At 46.9% G+C, this 16956-nt stretch overlaps 6 protein-coding genes across 6 annotated transcripts; 1 reads left to right on the top strand and 5 right to left on the bottom strand.

The window, feature by feature from the left end:
- Nucleotides 1–994: 994 nt before the first annotated feature.
- Nucleotides 995–4107, bottom strand: N7533_004712 (TPR-like protein; the record flags this gene model as incomplete). The annotated part of the gene is made up of 2 exons (XM_057101362.1): nt 995–3977; nt 4037–4107. The coding sequence occupies 2 exons, from the start codon at nt 4105–4107 to the stop codon at nt 995–997; spliced, it is 3054 nt and encodes a 1017-aa protein (XP_056960992.1).
- An 858-nt stretch (nt 4108–4965) lies between these two features.
- Nucleotides 4966–5929, bottom strand: N7533_004711 (aromatic alcohol reductase; the record flags this gene model as incomplete). Its single annotated transcript, XM_057101361.1, has 2 exons — nt 4966–5832; nt 5897–5929. The coding sequence occupies 2 exons, from the start codon at nt 5927–5929 to the stop codon at nt 4966–4968; spliced, it is 900 nt and encodes a 299-aa protein (XP_056960991.1).
- A 424-nt stretch (nt 5930–6353) lies between these two features.
- On the top strand, nt 6354–6974 carry N7533_004710 (fungal specific transcription factor domain-containing protein; the record flags this gene model as incomplete). Its single annotated transcript, XM_057101360.1, has 1 exon — nt 6354–6974. One exon carries the CDS (start codon nt 6354–6356, stop codon nt 6972–6974), a length of 621 nt encoding a protein of 206 aa, XP_056960990.1.
- Nucleotides 6975–9251: 2277 nt separating this feature from the next.
- Nucleotides 9252–11412, bottom strand: N7533_004709 (BTB/POZ domain-containing protein; the record flags this gene model as incomplete). The annotated part of the gene is made up of 4 exons (XM_057101359.1): nt 9252–9828; nt 10617–11014; nt 11130–11211; nt 11270–11412. The coding sequence occupies 4 exons, from the start codon at nt 11410–11412 to the stop codon at nt 9252–9254; spliced, it is 1200 nt and encodes a 399-aa protein (XP_056960989.1).
- Nucleotides 11413–12112: 700 nt separating this feature from the next.
- Nucleotides 12113–15692, bottom strand: N7533_004708 (GTPase RIA1; the record flags this gene model as incomplete). Its single annotated transcript, XM_057101358.1, has 7 exons — nt 12113–12492; nt 12558–12874; nt 12937–14182; nt 14230–14450; nt 14500–15437; nt 15525–15545; nt 15630–15692. The coding sequence occupies 7 exons, from the start codon at nt 15690–15692 to the stop codon at nt 12113–12115; spliced, it is 3186 nt and encodes a 1061-aa protein (XP_056960988.1).
- Nucleotides 15693–16111: 419 nt separating this feature from the next.
- Nucleotides 16112–16653, bottom strand: N7533_004707 (DUF4604 domain-containing protein; the record flags this gene model as incomplete). The annotated part of the gene is made up of 2 exons (XM_057101357.1): nt 16112–16575; nt 16626–16653. 2 exons carry the CDS (start codon nt 16651–16653, stop codon nt 16112–16114), a joined length of 492 nt encoding a protein of 163 aa, XP_056960987.1.
- Between the last annotated feature and the right edge of the window lie 303 nt (nt 16654–16956).

Here is a 16956-nt window from a genome sequence, read left to right as displayed (position 1 = left end):
CGTGGCACTGGCGCCCAATATCCTATCCGTTGTCTGAGTACTGTCATACACTCGGGTTCCCACCGAGGCTCGGGCTCGGAATTTGAACGCACACCCACACCCGCATTCGCACCCGGGTCATACTCTCCAGGTACACATCCGTGCTACACAGCCCACGGGAAAACGCAGAGCTTTCCGTGATGGCTGTTTATACCCGCAATAATACGGACTCGCGGCCAACGAACAACGCAAATCTAACAACAGCAGGGATTGAAACATCCCTGCATCTTTTTGATACCCATAGACCGATGAATGAAAATACTTTCGTCTTTCTAACGTAATCTTCCATCAGTCCTTTCTTTTTCTGTTCTTTTCCATTGTTTTCCACTCACCTCCTAAGTATACACGGTCGAGACACTCAATGTCGGGCTGTGTTTGTCATGCGAGGAAGATTGAAGTTTTCGGCGCGGGACTCTCATCCTTGCGTACCCCCTCCTACTGTTCTCTGTCTGAATTGTGGCTGGAGAGTAATTGATAAGGGGGTTACATTCTTGTAATACTGCCAGTGGCTTAGAGCTATATCTGTCATGGTATGGTAGATTTCTGTTGTTGAGTTGAGTTGGGTTGAGTTGAGTTGACTTTCCAAGGTTAAAATCAGATATTCTACTAGTATCTTTCTTTCAAGAATTTATCCTACATATCTATGATGTTATTCAACTTCAAGCATTTTTCTTACAGCCATGTCTACATTGCCTGTGTACCTATCTAGATAGTGTTTCCAAGGTTCTACTCTCTCTCTTTGAAGAGATTTAAGTTCTTCGAGTGGGCCTGGTAATGGCCTATTCTAGGTGCCGCTGCTTAGAATGAATTGATCAATCGCATATACTGATAAAGCTTCAAGTTCCTGAAAGGGCGTCACGAAAGATAAGAAAAAAAAGGATACATTTGAAAAGTGCAAAGTCATTGGTATAGCCTCGGATATTCACTGATATCCATATATCCATGGATATATTCATCAATCAGATATCACAATTGGTGATCCATGAGACTCTCCGCTAGTCAAGAAGTGTGATGATTTACGCAGGGCGGCTGCTAAAATGTCGGAAGACGCGAGAAAGTTGAATGTTTCCTCAGAAGTCTTGTGCGTAGAGCAAGCAAGCATAAGTTCTCTCAAATCCTGAGAATCTTCGGGACGGTCAGTTCTTTCCCAACTCGTAGCCAAAGTTTCCATCAAGAATAAAGCTTGAGGCTCAAAGTCAATACCGGGATTTCTCAAGCAAATTTCAAGAATTTCCTGCTGTAGCTCAGCGGCCTCATGGCATCTATCCAGTCGGAGGCAATAAACAACTGACAATACATGTAAGGTGAAGAGTGTGTCTGGACTTTCTCTCCCGAAAACTGATGTTTTTGAATCAGCGAGATGAGACATCATCTGTGATAGCTCTGCAGGAGCGAGTAGCTCATGCCTCATGTAGAAGTCTATAAGCAGCTGTAATGACCCCAATGTTTTTACATGTTTCTTGCCGAAAGCCTTCCTACAAACTTTGTGAATGTCTCTGTGAAGGACCTCGGCCTCGAGAACACGGCCTTGTTCCCCAAGCCATTCAGCCAAGGACAACTGAATTCCAATCACGGTGTCATTATTTGCGCCGAATGCTTGCTTCTGCGTCTCAACAACCTCAGATATAGTATCGATAGCTTTCTTTGTCAAGCCTTGGGCTCGGTAGATATGCGCAAGCTTGTTTTTACAGAGGCTAACCAGACTAGGGTTTGTTTGAAGCACGTCGATCGACATTTCAGCCAGGCATTCGGCTGCTTCAAAATCTTCATTCTCCATGAGCATCTTGATTAACAGACTGAGTGTTTGCATGGTCTCAGAGTTTTCATTTCCAAGGGACCGAGTCTGCCTCTGGAAGACATCCATCATTAGCAAAATTGCTTGTTGGGAGTCGTCGGTGGTATGATATGCGCGTATAAGGCTTCGCATGCTTGAAAGTGTTCGATGATGATCAGGTCCAAATAAAAGTTCTTCTTTATCAACGACCTCCTTTAAAAGTGCAATCCCCTTTTCATGGAGATCTCGCTGCAGATAGACAGAAGAGAGACCTTTCATATAATCATGCAACACCAGAGGCGAATCTGATGAAATCTCTCTTTGAACCTTGATTACGTCCTCAAACATGGTTTCTGCCTCCTGGAGTCGACCTTGGTATTGGTATAATTCGGCGAGAGATGATTTGATCTCATTCAAGCCGCTATTTGCGTTAGGGGCGTCTCTTAGCCACATCTCCCATACCTTCTTATACTCAGCTTCCGCTTCAGTCCATCGATGGCGGCCTTGTTCACGAAGTATATCGGCGTACAATGAGTGGTAGGCAAAGTATGCATGCTGGCTTGGGGAGGGTTGTTCACTAGGTGATGATTCGAGCGCCTGGCGAAACAAGTCCTTGGTGACTTGTAGATCTCTATATAATGATTCGAGTATTTGAAGACACAGGTCCTCGGCGGCTTCCAGATTGCCGCAGGCCCTTAGTACATTGAGTTCAAAGACGCAGGCAACGATGGCATCACCCGAATCCTTGTCTCCAAGTGAGTCTTGGATCTCCTTTCGTGAAACACTGGCCATGTGCCTCGCTTCACCAAATAGGCCGGAGAAATTGGCGTAAAAGGCGCCCTGGCTGATGAGTCTGGCCCATCGAAGTCTGTAATTTGAATTTGGCCCATATGCTAAAGCGCGTTGAACGTGGGGAAACAGAATACGGGATTTCGCTTGGTTCGCGTAGTTGGTTTCCTTTGGAAACTCACGATACAAGTTCCGAAGAAAAACTGCTTTCCACGGTTCAATTTTTCCCTTGGCTTCAAGCCAGTCTCGTGTCGAAAATTGTATGAGACCATGCATCTGAAAGGTGTGGGACTCGGGGCCAATGGAGATCAGAGAGTAGTCTTTCAGCGTGTTGATGCTATCTTCGAACCAAATGTCTTCGGGTACGCTGACTGACATTTGAATATCACCATCGGAGTCCGAATCCAGTATATCGAGAGTATCGGTTTCATGTTCTTTTATATGACTTAACCATGACCCAGCATAATCTCCACCATCACTTTCGGAGTTACTGCCGCTTTCATTCCAATCGTTGATCTTGGAAGGGGGCTGGAGGAGATAGTCTGGTATGCTCTTTCGATCGAAGAAGCTCATTAATGATAGTAGATCCATCGCATCCGGGCTTGTCTCTTGGATCACCTCGAACGAAAGTTGCAATGCCACAATTATGGAGTTGTTTCTTCGCCGGTCGCGATATATATCCCTTCCTTCACTCTTCAAAAGTTCCGCTCTTACTCGGCTACCCTTTCGAAACATCTCGAGGTATTGATGCACAGAGCATCTAGGAGCCCGCCTTGCAATATATGTTGCCGCTTGCACGACGGCCAATGCTATACAGTCAAGCTCCTGAGCAAGCATACGCAGGCTTGCATCATCTACCACTGGCATAGTCTCCGTCGGGAGGATTCTTTGTAGCAGCGAGAACGCATGAGCATCGAGAGGCTCTATTGCTATGATATCGCACTCATTGACGAAGTTTCTCGCGACTCGTTTACTTCGAGTTGTCATTATAATTGACCCAGTCGGTTTCATGGGAAGATATTCCACAGGGGACTTGCCGGGCAGCAAGCTTTGGGACCTTTCCAGTTCATGCATGCTCGTACTTGCGGCGCGGTTCAATCGTGAAAATTGTGGTATCGGCATATGAAGATATTCATCGTCATCAACATTATCAAGAATGAGGAACCATTTCTCATTCCCAAGATCTTGCAGCCAAGTGCAGACAAGTTGAAATATGTTCGCGCTGGAGTCTTGACGCCCGGGGATTTTGACTTGATCTGCCATGTCACGAAGTCCTTCTTCGTACCTCACTATGTCGCTTGCGTCAATCCAAAATACCCATATCTCCGACTGCTCTCGAACACGATACGAGTATTCGATCAGAACCTGGGACTTCCTTGAAGAGATCAGTGGATGCACATTTAAGATCGCTCATGTTTGGCGGATTTTACTTACCCAACTCCACCAAACCCGACCAGAGCTGCTCGAGATGAAGGTTTGGAGTTGATTTCATGCAGCTGGCTCATAACCGAACCAGGCTCAACGAAGTTGGGGTTGCGGCAAAAAGGGACCATCGATAGGGGGCTCGGCCTCTCTTCTCTTTCTATGGGCTGTTAGAAGATGACTTCATTTCATATCCCAGAGAATTAATCAGTACCTGAGGGTGGATGGAAATGCACGTTGATCTCCCCATCATTATACCCGGCTTGGAAACCAAAATTTGGTCCCGGAAATGTAAATCTAGACTCCATCAGAGGAAGGAAGGAATGTGGCAGATCTTGTTCAGAACAATAGATGAGGTCGATGGATGCAAGGGCTCAAGTTGGTATGTTTACCCCGCTTGTACTTGTTTGCTGCCCGAAGTACTACTACTAGTAGTAGCCACTGATACCTAATCAGCTGATGCGGCAGTGAGCACTAGTATATTAGTTGTAGTACCCAGGTATTAGAGTACTAGTAGTAGTGGATATCATGCAGCCCGGTATCTTCCTAGTATCTTACCTAGTATCCTCTCTGGTATCCCACTAAAAATACTTAGTACCCTAAGCAAGTAGGGGCAAGTAATTTATATACGTAGAATAGCTTCCACCAGGGGCTGGTATATCTTTAATAAACCCTGGCAGAAATCTTCAAGTTGGAACACTTGGTCCCCGATTGCCGCTATGAACCGCCGTACCTTTGGTATCTTAGCCCGAGATTAATGGAGTTCACTTGTCAACTTGAACGATGCGTTGTTTGTATTTTGACTGTTTTATCAACAACAAAAACAACAAAAAGCAGTATCAAACTATATACTTCTTCCATAATAGGAAGTGACAGAGAAATTCTTCCCGAGTCAGCATTCCCAGATGGGCGAGGGAACATTATCTTCCATTCTTTGACTTCTAAAGGGCGCTCTTGATCAAGGCTTCGAGATCAGCCTTGGACATGAGTGGTATACCAAGAAGGTCATTATCAACCTTCTTAAATTCTCCTCCGTAACCTTCGGCAAAGACAGATCGACAAAAGAAGCCCACGGAAGCTACCAGATCCATCGATCCACTAGCATATTTTTGCTGCGCCATAGTCTCCATTTCCGCAGTGCTCACATTCTTTGGGGTCCAAATTATTTCTGGCTTAACGCTTCTGGCAACAGCGAGCATCTCGTTCTGAGTCGTGATGAGGTCTTGAATAAGAACAGCTCGGTTCTTGGTCTCGTGCAGATTACGCAAAACCTCCACCACAGCCTGGCCGATTGTAGCCAAGGTAGTTGTACTGAATGGGCGATCGCCGCCATCATAGAGCGAAGTCTCTCCTCCCTTGAGATTAAGGAAGAATCCAAAAGCAAGACTCCAGTCAAGAAATGGTCCATTACGGATCAGACTGTACGTGAAGTTGGGATTTTCATCGGCCTTTTGGCGTATAACATCATGTAATTGGACCTTGGAATGGTAGACAGGCAAGCTAGCTGCCTTTGGATTGCCAATATTGGCGCAAAACTCGGATGGGAGGAATCTGCGCACTCCAGCATCCACCGCTGCTTCTATCAGTGGAATCTGCGTCTCCATGGCACTCGTCGTCAGAACCGAAACGACAGCATCCTGGCCAGTCAGAGCCTGGGTGAGTTCCGAAATTGAAGAATAGTCCACGCGAATAATTTTGACAGAGTACGGAAACTGAGCTTCGGATGAATGGCGTGTTAAAACAGTTAGATTGAAGTGTCCGCTGTTGAGAAGCGCTTGGAAGATTGGTGAGCCTAGAGCTCCAGAGGCCTGCAAATCAATTGTAAGTTTAACGTTTAAATTCAAACCATGTACCATGATCAACACGACTTACCCCTGCAATGGCAACGTTGCGAATGGCCTCCATTTCCTGATGGGTGAAAAAGGGATGGATATTATATGGAACTTTCCACCTCATCCTCGGGAGAGAAAGACTTGATATAAGTAATCTCCGAGTCAACGAGTAAAGGATGAAGTATGAGTGGAAATTAGACATGCGGGCGTGGATGCGGGCGCTAAACCAAATTAGGTCTCATACATTCCGCTCAAATGCCACAGAACACTCAATACTACCACGCTGCGGGGCCAGTATTTAAAGAACTTTAGGATTAGCCTCCGCACCTGCGCCCGCATCAGCTGCAGGTACTCCGTACTCGCATTGCCAATTCGAATCATGTCCGCCGATAAGGCCTGCCTTCGCTGTCAGAAACAGAAGCGGAGATGTGACAAGATTCGTCCCCACTGCACGTTATGTAAAAGGTATACAACAACCGTGGGTTACATCGTCGACCATGAGTGCTGATCGATTAAGGTTGAATAAGCGTTGTGCCTATCAGCTTCCGACGGAAGCCCCTCGTCTATTACCTGTGCCAGATTGGGGCGATCTGAATCCTATCAACCTGAATTATACGCTGGAACTTCAAGTATTCTCAATTGTTGGTGATGGACTCCAGCTGCGGGAAGCCGCCTCCCTTTACTTCCGAACAGTGCACACTTGGTTTCCTGTCGTATCTGAGGAGAGGTACTATGCTCAATTAGCAAGTGTGCGAGTCAAGACGGATCCTACACCATCTGATTTTAGCCTCTTGACCCTATGCATGGCTCTGGTTTGTAAGGAACCCATAGCAGGGGACGTTCCTGGTTCGGCAAGATCACTATATGTCTCCATCAAAAGCTTCGTGAGTATTCTGGAGGCAATGGGCACGAATTCATTGAAAATAGTACAGAGTCGTATTCTGTTGACGATCTTCGAGATCGGTCATGCAATTAACCCCTCGGCGTATATCTCGGCTGCAGCTAATGTACGCGCTGCAATGAGTCTCGGCCTTGATTCTTTCACCAAGGACGTTGGCTCACAAAAATATGAAGAAGCGCAAAACGTCTGGCGTGCAGTAATGATAGTTGACAGGTAAGATCTGACAACCAAGATCATAGATAGAAACTTGAAGTATCTACTAGTATACTGAACCAACGTGAGCTATTAGTTATGTATCCCTAGAAAACGGCCAAGCACCTTTTACGCTTAGAGGACAACAGTCGGTGGTAAGAATCTGAGACAACGGAATGACTTGCATGATCAAAAGTTCATTCAAAATTGACGAACCATGCTGAAAGTGAAATAAGAATCAGGAGACCGAAGACTCGGACTTGGCCAATGTGGAGCCGAGTGCATTCATGAAACTGGCTCGCGCATCCCAGCTCTTAGACCAGGTGCTGATCCATGTATATGCGACTAGTCTGAATGATCGTTCGAACGGGGTGGAGGGAGTTGAGATTCTAAAATCTCTAACCTCATTCATGACCACCTTCCAAAATGGGCAACTGAACCCACATCCTCTATCGGATAGCGCACTAGCAATATCGCGAAGGTAATTATGTCCAGTCACCAAGGCCGAGTTTAGAATGAGATATCTTATTCGGGTATTGTATTATAGTGCTATGCTGGAAACTCTAGAGCTCGGATCTCGCACAGAGACCCCAGGAGATTTCCATTGTATCTACACGTCGGTGAACATTCTAAAATCTCTCGTCCGCGAAGTTGGACTCGGGGGAGAAGTGTCTCCCCCAGATGAAACAGCAGCACTCTCGGTATTTCTACCTCATTTTCTATTCAAGGCTGCTATGGTCTGTCTTAGCGATACTCGAGTCTCTGGAAGAGCTGATCCGGAGCCGCTCCTACAACCCATGAGAGGTTTACTGAATAATCTAGAAAAAAGATGGGTGGCTGCAAGTAGGTACTCTGCTTTTTAGGACTATATAGCATATACTAACAATGATAGCACGATATTTGGAAATAATAGAGAAAGCACATGGCGCACCTCTAGTTTGAATTTAAAGTCTGATCTAAGGGTTTAGTGCCACAGAAACAAAAACCTAGCTTGTTCTAAGAATCCCATCTCCTTCCAATTCTTGACATACTGCTGAACCAGATTGGCATCCAAGATTACTTGGCCCGCAAGAGTATGCGAGTGTTCTTAAGCGTGAGCGATATCCAAGATTAAGCCTCGCAAGACATGCACACAAAGTGCTTCGCCAAGAAGTCCACAATCAATCCGGCGGGATTGCCGCATTGATTATAATATAATAGAGTATTACAGTACTTAGTATCTTATTATAATTGTTATTGAATTTTATGCAATCTATTGGGGGGGGGGGGTCGCTCAAGTAGTACTATCAATTCTCGTCGAATATACAATACAACACAACACACTAGGGGCTGGTATAGAAACTGGATGCTGAATACTATTATGTGGTGAAAAGGTACATGTATAATCTAGAACCACCCCGTGATGAGGTTTTTCGGATCACCTGAGGTATGGTAGTTGACTTGTAATCCCAATTGCCGTATGAGAAGTGGATAATGTGAACCGCATCCACACCAGGTCATAGCCTGTCATTTCTGGTAGATAATCGCGTCTCTTTCTTCATTTTTCGTCAAAAGTGTCACCAACCACACAGCAACAAGCATCCCATCGAAGCAAATTATCACGAAAAAGGTCCTTCATGTGAGCGGATCGTCCACATTTTCGGAGATCAAGTCCACGTTTCCTCCACACCGCTCAAGGAGGTTTTCTGGCCTTTTGGAGGTGTAAAGGTAGATTTTATTGAGGAGATCTTGTGTTCAATCCGCGATTCAAAGTCAAAAGGAGTTTGGAAACAACAATCTACTCGAGATATGAGGAAATCTGGCTTGGCCTGCTGTCAAGAGGAAGGGACGACCCCACAGTCCGACAGGCAAGTACCCGACTAGTATTGTGACTGGCATTTAGACGTCCATCGCTGCTTCCTTTCCCCTCCGACTATTATTGTTAGTCCTTAAAAGGAAATTATATTTCAAGGTTCTCAATCGTCGAATTGAGTCTTTCGAAGTTTTCTCTTGCTTGACCACGGCCATCCATAGCGGCAATCGACCCGGTGTTTATGCCAGGGTGGAAGCGTCCCAAACTTACTGGTTCGCCCTGTAAAAATTTAGATAGAAAATACTATTATCTTTTGTAAAAAGCTTTAGTAAACATATAATTAGAATCGGGAAGTAGTTACGTAGTTGGCGCTAGTATATCAGTTGTAGAGCGCCGTACTCAATCATGACCAATCAATTTAGTCATTAAGATCCAAAGCAATAAGTAGCTGTACCAAAATTATCCTACCACAGGGTTTATTGTCTGTCACATACTAAAATGGCTATAGTTTCAACGTCCTGCTAATTCATGCCGATTCAATCCACCAGCCTCATGCACCTGTGTTACCACATTACCATCTGCCTCATAGGTCTGCCTCGTATCCGCCTCATAGGCATGCTTCGTATACCCTGTCTTATATATGGGTTTTGAAGGGGCGATTTCAGAACTGGCCGATTTGCCCTCAGCTGCAAGTATTCTATCTGGAGGCGGCGCGGTGTATGTCGGCCCTGGAGGGTAAGCGCCTACCGCAGGATTTGGCTGTGAGCGGTTGCGCTTCAGGAAAAAATACAAGGCTCCAAGTGCTATTATCAGGGCAACTATCACGCCTGCAACGATTCCCCCAATGGCACCACCTGGCAAGGAGGTGGAGGGTGAATGTGAACCACTGCCAACGACTATGGTTTCTCTGCTTTGGCCACTTGAAGTAGAAGCAGGGTTCTCGGTAGTTGTTGTCGCGCTGGTCGTCGAAGGGGAAGAAGTTGTCTGAGAACCCGATTTTGTGGGGTTGAACGTGTAGCTGCTCGCAGACGGTGAACTGGAGGACAGGGACGAGTACGTCGCATTCAACTCCTCGGCGCTGAGATTGCTAAGAACGTCACTAGCTTTACTAAAACAAAGATTATACCGGCCAGCATCTGTGATGCAATTCTCTCTATTCGCATACCAAAAACCTCGGTCAGTTCATCGTGAAGGAGGCAACTTTGGGGTCAAGCATGAAAAGAGAGAAGGGAGTCAACCTGTCATTAACGCAACACCAAGTCACGCCATTATTCTTACAGCCGAGAGTGCTGCCATCATTGGAACAATCTGTCGGGATAGTCCAGCATCGACTCTCCTCCTGTTTGCAACAATAGACCCTCCCGGTAGTGGCATCGTGTGCGCAGGCGTCTGGGGGCGTACAGAGCCACCCACTGTAGTGTGTTGGACATTGAAAATTAATCAGATTCGAGGTAAATGCATAGTCACTAAGAGCAGTCGCCATCTGGGCGTTAGACGGGTTCGATTTTACGCGGGTTGTTTGTGCCCTGGGGCTGCGTTTCGCGTGCGTTTCGAAGATTGAGCAGCCTTTGGAAGAAAGGGGGAGACTTGATGAAAAGGGCAAAGCAACAACCTTTGGCAACTCAAAAGCTAATGAATGATTTATTCTAATGAGATAGAAGCTAAATTAAATCCGATTCACCCGCTCACGGCCAAGAATAATCAGCCTAATCCTCTTGCAAGCGGACAAGCGTCAGCTTCTTCCCACAGAAAAAGCAGTTGACCACATTCTCTGGGAAAATCGACAGACAGTAACAAGGATCAACCCATGTACAGCTCGTACACATTCCTTGGACGCGATACTTGGCTACCTTTAAGACTAAATCCGAAGCAAACCACATGGTATTATGCAGAAGCTCCTGGAAGCCCTTCCTTTCCCCAAAATTACTAAGACATTCCAAAGCCTTGTCAACTACCAGATCCCGCAGCCCGCGATCACTCTGCGGTGTGCTCTCGTAAATAAGCGCCGTGGCACTCAGGAAATCGTCGAAGTTGTCAGGGTCATTGAAATTCCAGTCCTTTTTTAGCACGTATCTGAATTTTTCTATGGAATGCTCCTTCAGTTGTGGCACGAGGTATTTATCTGCGACTTGATAAACTGTAGCAAGGAATCGGAGCGGAGTTAAAGAATCGTCCCTGGGAGGGAAATATTCCTTTTGGTAGAAGAACTTCATCATTGCAATCATGGCATGTGGGTTGTCTTCCTTTAGTGAGAGGATTTCTTCCTCGTTTTCCTATGCGATAACATGTCAGAAAGCTTGAATTCGTATTTACTGAGTATGAAATGGGATGTCATACTTTCCAATTATCACCCATCCATATCTACCGGAAATAGGCTGACTGGCTGACAAGAATGACCTTGTGGACTGGGATAATACCGTTGTCTGCAAGTTTTAGCGAGGTGTCAGTCAAACTATCGGTTCCCCAGAGACTGCCATTTCATCTTTGGTCAGGATTACGACCAAATCTAGAGGGAATCTACAACTTACTTTGCCATTCCAGCAATCAAAGAATCTGTCGTGGAAGGAGGATTTTTGGTGTCATCGGCGTCAGAAGGAGCAGGTTCCTTACTTTCAAGACGAGACTTGTTGCTCCGTTTTGATTGCGCACGAGGAGGATAACAGTCCGCCATTATGAGCGATGTAGTATTGGAATAGAGCGAAGTCAAAGGAATGTCGTAGAATCAAACCTAGGGGGATCTTGTTCTTTATATCACGTCCAATTGTTAGGTTGATGAAATTGCCTAGTCCGGTAACTGCCTTCATTGGTACAAACAGCCCCAGCGGGATTACATCACTGTGAAAAGCTCTCGGCATCATCCATCGAAAAACATAGTTTTAAAAGCGCAACCCGTATATGATAACGAGAATCAAAGAGAAGTAGAAAATGAAATATCTATCAAAGTGGCGTATTGGGCAAGTTACCAGTTTTGAACTGTGCCCAGGTGGTTTTGGTAAATGTTGGCTTGGGAAAATTTGACTGCATAGCAGAGAAGCCAATTCTATTTGAACAGCCTGAGCTTAAACCACCAAGGACACTACTAGTAGTAGTATAGTGTAATACAGAGACTTCCGAGGTCGGAAGTGCTTCAAGTTGAAAACTTGAACTTGACCTCAGGCTACCTAGGCCGGGTTAGTACTAGACTACTAGGTTGTAGGCCATCATGACCACAACTTGAACCTTCGCCCACCAGGTGCCCAGGTGGATTTACTGGTAAGTACCTAGGTACTAGTAGGTAGTAATAGCAACTGGAAAGGAACCAAAAATATACTTGTATGACTTTTATGTATCCGCGCGAGAAGAGAATAGAACAACATGATGACATCAAAATCTTACTTCTTGAGTGTCTTTTGCTTCTCAGCATCAATCAACTTCCGGCCCTGCACAACCAAACCCTTCCGGCTGCGCACTGCATCCATATATCTCTTCGCAACATTCTCTTTATCGGCCAGTTCACCCAGATCCTCTAGCTCTTCTTCCGTAGCGGGAACCCAGAAAGGATCTTCGTCCAGGGCCTCAAAGCCCGCGAAGATCAGTTGCGGCTGAGCCGCGCCAGATGTCCGCTTGCGAATCTCCTCAGCAAAGCCAAAAGATTCAGCAACGGGGAGAAGAGCCATGATTGTGAAGAACGGAGTGCCTTCTTTCATGATCTCGGAAATGATACGACCGCGGCGACGGGTGATGACACCGTAGACACGACCCAATACTTCGGCTGTTTTGGGGGTACATCGGTTAGAACTAGTAGTACAGACAAGGATGGAGGGGGGGAGAGCTTACTTGTTGCTTGAATCTCACAACTGTACATTGCGAGCATGATACGCGGGCTCCAGTCTAGGATACCTTGCGAAATTCCCTCACGGACAAGTCGAATTGCGTCGCCAGTTAGACGACCCATATCAAGCTCGTCGTTTGAATTGGCTTGCACGGAAATGTCCTCCAGGAAAACAGCAATGCCTTGAATAGGCTCCTGGCAGAGTGGACCTTGGCCGGTTGCCAGCTGGAAGGAATATGCGATCTTGTCGCAGAGATCGCGAACCAGGTGAGCTTGCAGGTCATTGGCCACATTGGCATTGTTTTTAGGCTCATCAACCAGGCTATAAAGTCATGTTAATTATGTCCTTGTCCAGAGACAAATCAAGGCGTAGTAGTAACTCACAACTTATCGCAAGTGTTGACTGATGTGGCATCGATAAGGATGTTAGGACCGATTCTCCGAGGCCCAAAGGAAATGATTTTGTCAACGAGATCCTTCCCAAGCTTCTCACTCTCTCCTGCCTCTTGGTATATTCTCTGCAACTCTGTTCGGAATTCATTCAATGAGAGAATGCTACCTTCGCGGGCTTCATCGGCCGCGTCAGTAGCCACAATCTCAGCTGACTGGCCATTTTCAGCTGCACCTTCGGTAGCAGATCGCTTGTCGGATTGGAGCTTCTTGATAGTGCCGACTTGCTTGGTGAGGAACTCCGTCACAGTCTCTGGCAAAGGCACGACTCGCAATTTAATAGTCATTTGCTTGGAGCCGGATACCATACAGACGCCTCCGCGGCCCATTTCGGGATCCTTGGGGGCGGCCATTTCGGAAGATTCCACAATCGTCTCCCGATAGGGGACGATGGCCTCTCCAGTTTGGATTTCACAGCGAGCGAAGCGCTCAGTGAGATCTTTGACGCAACGCTCTAAGTGCAGTTCACCAGCAGTGACGATTACATGTTCACCGCTGGGAAGCACCTCGTACAGTGCACAAGGATCGCTCTGCTCAAGCATACGCAGACCGGTCACCATCTTGCCAAGGTCCGCGGGATTTGCGGGCTCAAGTGCAACACGAACGATGGGTGGTGTGCTTAATGAAACACCAGCCAAGTTGATACTTCCCTCGACCTGACTGCAAAGAGTTCCGGTCTTGAGAACGTAGCCAGCAAGACCACCAATTCCAAATACAACACCGGCAGGAACTGACTTGAGAGGTTCCAGACTTCTGCCCATGAGAAGGTACAGGTCGGTGACTGTAACCTTTCTCGGCTCTGGACTCTCGTGCGGGCTTGCGGGTGAGAATTTGGGGGGAAGGACATAGATCTCATCTCCGACAGACAAAGTTCCCGAGAACAAGCGCGCAAATCCAATGAGATGTTCAGGATCTTCTTTTTCTTCCGGCTCCTCGGGTTCGTCTCTTTCTGTTATAAGAGTTGTGGTCTCGAAAGCGGAGTGCATTCTTGAAAATTCGTCCCCTTTCCCTGCGCCAGCTTCTGCGTGCATTTTCGCAATCTCTTCTCGCTTGCGTCGGGCAATCTCTCTTGCCTCATCTGCGGTCATAGTCCCACCGCTACGCTTGTTGCTTGCCAGTAGCTCACTCTCCGGGATAGCGGCCATCTTACTAACATATGCAACGACAGGCTCCTTGGGTTCTGTCTTGAAATTGATCATAGCTTGTTTGATCTCCTCTGAGACAAACTTTGATCCGGGGATGACTCAATCAAATCCGGAAGTCTGGCAGCTTGTGCAGCAGGTGGGCTCGGAAGGTATTCAATCACTGACACTAGAACAGCTGTTGACAAGGGTAGCCACTGTGAAAACAAGGTGGTCATGATGTTCTTCGGATCACGAGAGCGGAGAACGTATGGTGGGATGTTGATGTTCAAAGATTTCGTAATCTTTTCAAGCAACACTGGATCACTATGGCCGAGTTAGTACCTTTTTTTACTGTTGTTTCGTTCAAACATACCCTTTCCCTTTATCACCGCCTGTCGTGGCAGCGTATGCGGCCCAGACACTGTCGAGTACCAACTGTACGAACATTGGCTTCAAAGGTCTGCCTTTCAGATGCTTTTGACCCAGGACACGCTTAGTCTTCGGGTCCAGATAATAGTCGCCCCATAGAACCTTCTCCAGGACTGTACGTTTGATTCCGAGCTTCTTCTCGTAGATCGCAGCAAACTGCCTGATTGTGAAAGCCCAGCCGTCAACCGCACTGCAAAAGATGACATTGTTCTTTTCCGGGGCGAAATAGAGATCTTCATCGTCACGCTCCTCAAAATCGGTGAACTCGCTCACACTCTGGGCCGACTCCTCGTCCACAACTTTGGATTTGGATTTTTCCTTGACAGAAGAAGCATTGGCGCGGTCTTCCATGCGTTCTCTCCATTGCAGATCCTCCTCCATGCGTTCGCCCTGGTAGAAACTACCAATGACGGCGTTGATCTGTTCCAAGAGTCTGCTGAGATGCGAGTAGGCCTCGCTTGGGCTCATCATGAGTTCCGTGATCAATCGATCCATCTTGTTAATAACAAGGATCGGCTTCAGCTTTTCGACCCAAGTCTGACGCAACACGGTTACGGTCTGACTGCATACACCCTCAACAGCATCGACCAGAACAACGGCTCCATCACAGAGTCGTGATGCCGTAGATACCTCACTACTGAAGTCGATATGACCCGGAGAATCGATCAGGTTAATCAGGTACTCCTTCGATACAGGCGCAGCCTCCGGGCTGGGGCGACGGAGCATGGAGAAGAAAAGAGAAATGGCCGAGGACTCCATAGTAATACCTCGCAGCTGCTCGTCTGGACGAGAGTCTAGGTAGCGGATCTTACCCGCCAGTTTAGGCGAGATGATGCCATTTGTGGCAATCAGACTGTCTGTCAATGAAGTTTTGCCATGATCCTAAAATTCAGAAGAAAAAGAAGACATCAATAATTAGTATTGCTTCTCACCTGTAACAAGAGTGCTAGTTATGATTTTTTGACTTACGACGTGTGCTAAAATACAAATCTGGTCACGCGAGTTAGTATATCGGAATCAGAGGGCACTGACATCACAGTGGGATGGATGGAGGGGCAGAATCTAGAGTCTCACGTTTCGAATGTCCTCAGGCTTTCGCTGGAGGCGAACTAGATCGTCGACGTTAACCACGGGCATTTTGACCAGTTCTGAGCATGCCCGGGGGTTCAGTGACTTCAGTGAAGGGGAAAGTGGCGGGGGGAAGTCAACTTGGTTCGGAGAAAAAAAAGTTGCTGAGAAATGGAGAATACAAAGACGTTCCCGCCGCCGCCCCTGCCCTTTGATAATGCGACAACTTGTGCAAATTACTTTAGAAAAATCCCCTTCCAAAGATTATGACAAACTAGATTCCGTTAATTTATGTCAAATTGAGTGCTTGATCACATTCTCTAGGCATTTCATTATTTTTTCTATGAAGTGGTACTTTACGACATGGCTAAGTTGACGCTGTACAATCGAATCCACCATTTGACTCATCGTGATTCATCGTGATTCTCGAATAGGTACGAATACTTCGAACCTTCTATTCCTGCAATGATATTTCAAGGATGTCTGAGTCACTCTTCATCGAAGGAGAGTTTAATCTTCTTCGCCTTCTTGGGTTTCCGCGCAGCTGCAGTCTTGGGTTGTATCTCCTTCGGTTGTGTCTCCTCGGGCTCAGGCTTACTGTCCTCACCCACCACCTTCGCTTGCTTTCGCTTTTTCTGACCTCCAATCTCGGTCAAATTGCTCTGTTTTGAGGCGGCGGTATCGGGTTGAGGCTTTGTTTCGTCCTGGTTATCGGCAGTTGATGTTTTCTTGGCCGTCGAGTCATCCTCCGACTCATCGCCCTTGACTAGAGCTTTGTATTCCTCTTTAGATATCACCTCGTTGCTTTCCTCATCCACGTAGACCGGTTCGTCGTCCTCTTCGTCTTTGGGATCCTTGGCTTTGCGAGGTCGCATGGCAGGTCGCTCCAGGCGACCTTCACTGCTTCCATATTGGCCTCGGAGCTTTGCGAGAAAAGCAGGCTCGTTTGCCTCTATGATATGGATGAGCACAACTCTATATAGTAATGCGATCGTGGCGTACCGTAGGCAAGATTGGGATTCTTCGGCATGGTCGCGCGGGCTCTGTGATATGACTGCGATTAGGTCAGGTCAGGTCAAGGTTCACACCGTAGTCTCTAGTGGAACAGTTGAAGTGAATCATTAAGGACCAGCCATGAATAATTTCACGATTGGGTCCTATCTGGGCGGAGATTGAATCGTCAAATCGTGAAGGCGTCAAAATGGACAACTTCCATAATGCGCGAGGAAAGCCGCCGCGAATAGCTCCTGCCACGCTAAACCCGAACGGGACACATCGAAAAGTCCCAAGGAGCCGCTCTGCGCGTTAAGATCTCTCCATCCACCCACCCCAA

The sequence above is a fragment of the Penicillium manginii genome, assembly GCF_028828005.1.
Source record: "Penicillium manginii strain IBT 31320 chromosome Unknown utg000004l:1.0-7231830.0:1.0-7236170.0, whole genome shotgun sequence".
In the NCBI taxonomy this organism is placed as follows: domain Eukaryota; kingdom Fungi; phylum Ascomycota; class Eurotiomycetes; order Eurotiales; family Aspergillaceae; genus Penicillium; species Penicillium manginii.
Note: the sequence above shows the minus strand (reverse complement) of the source record. Positions and strands in the feature narration are given on the sequence as shown.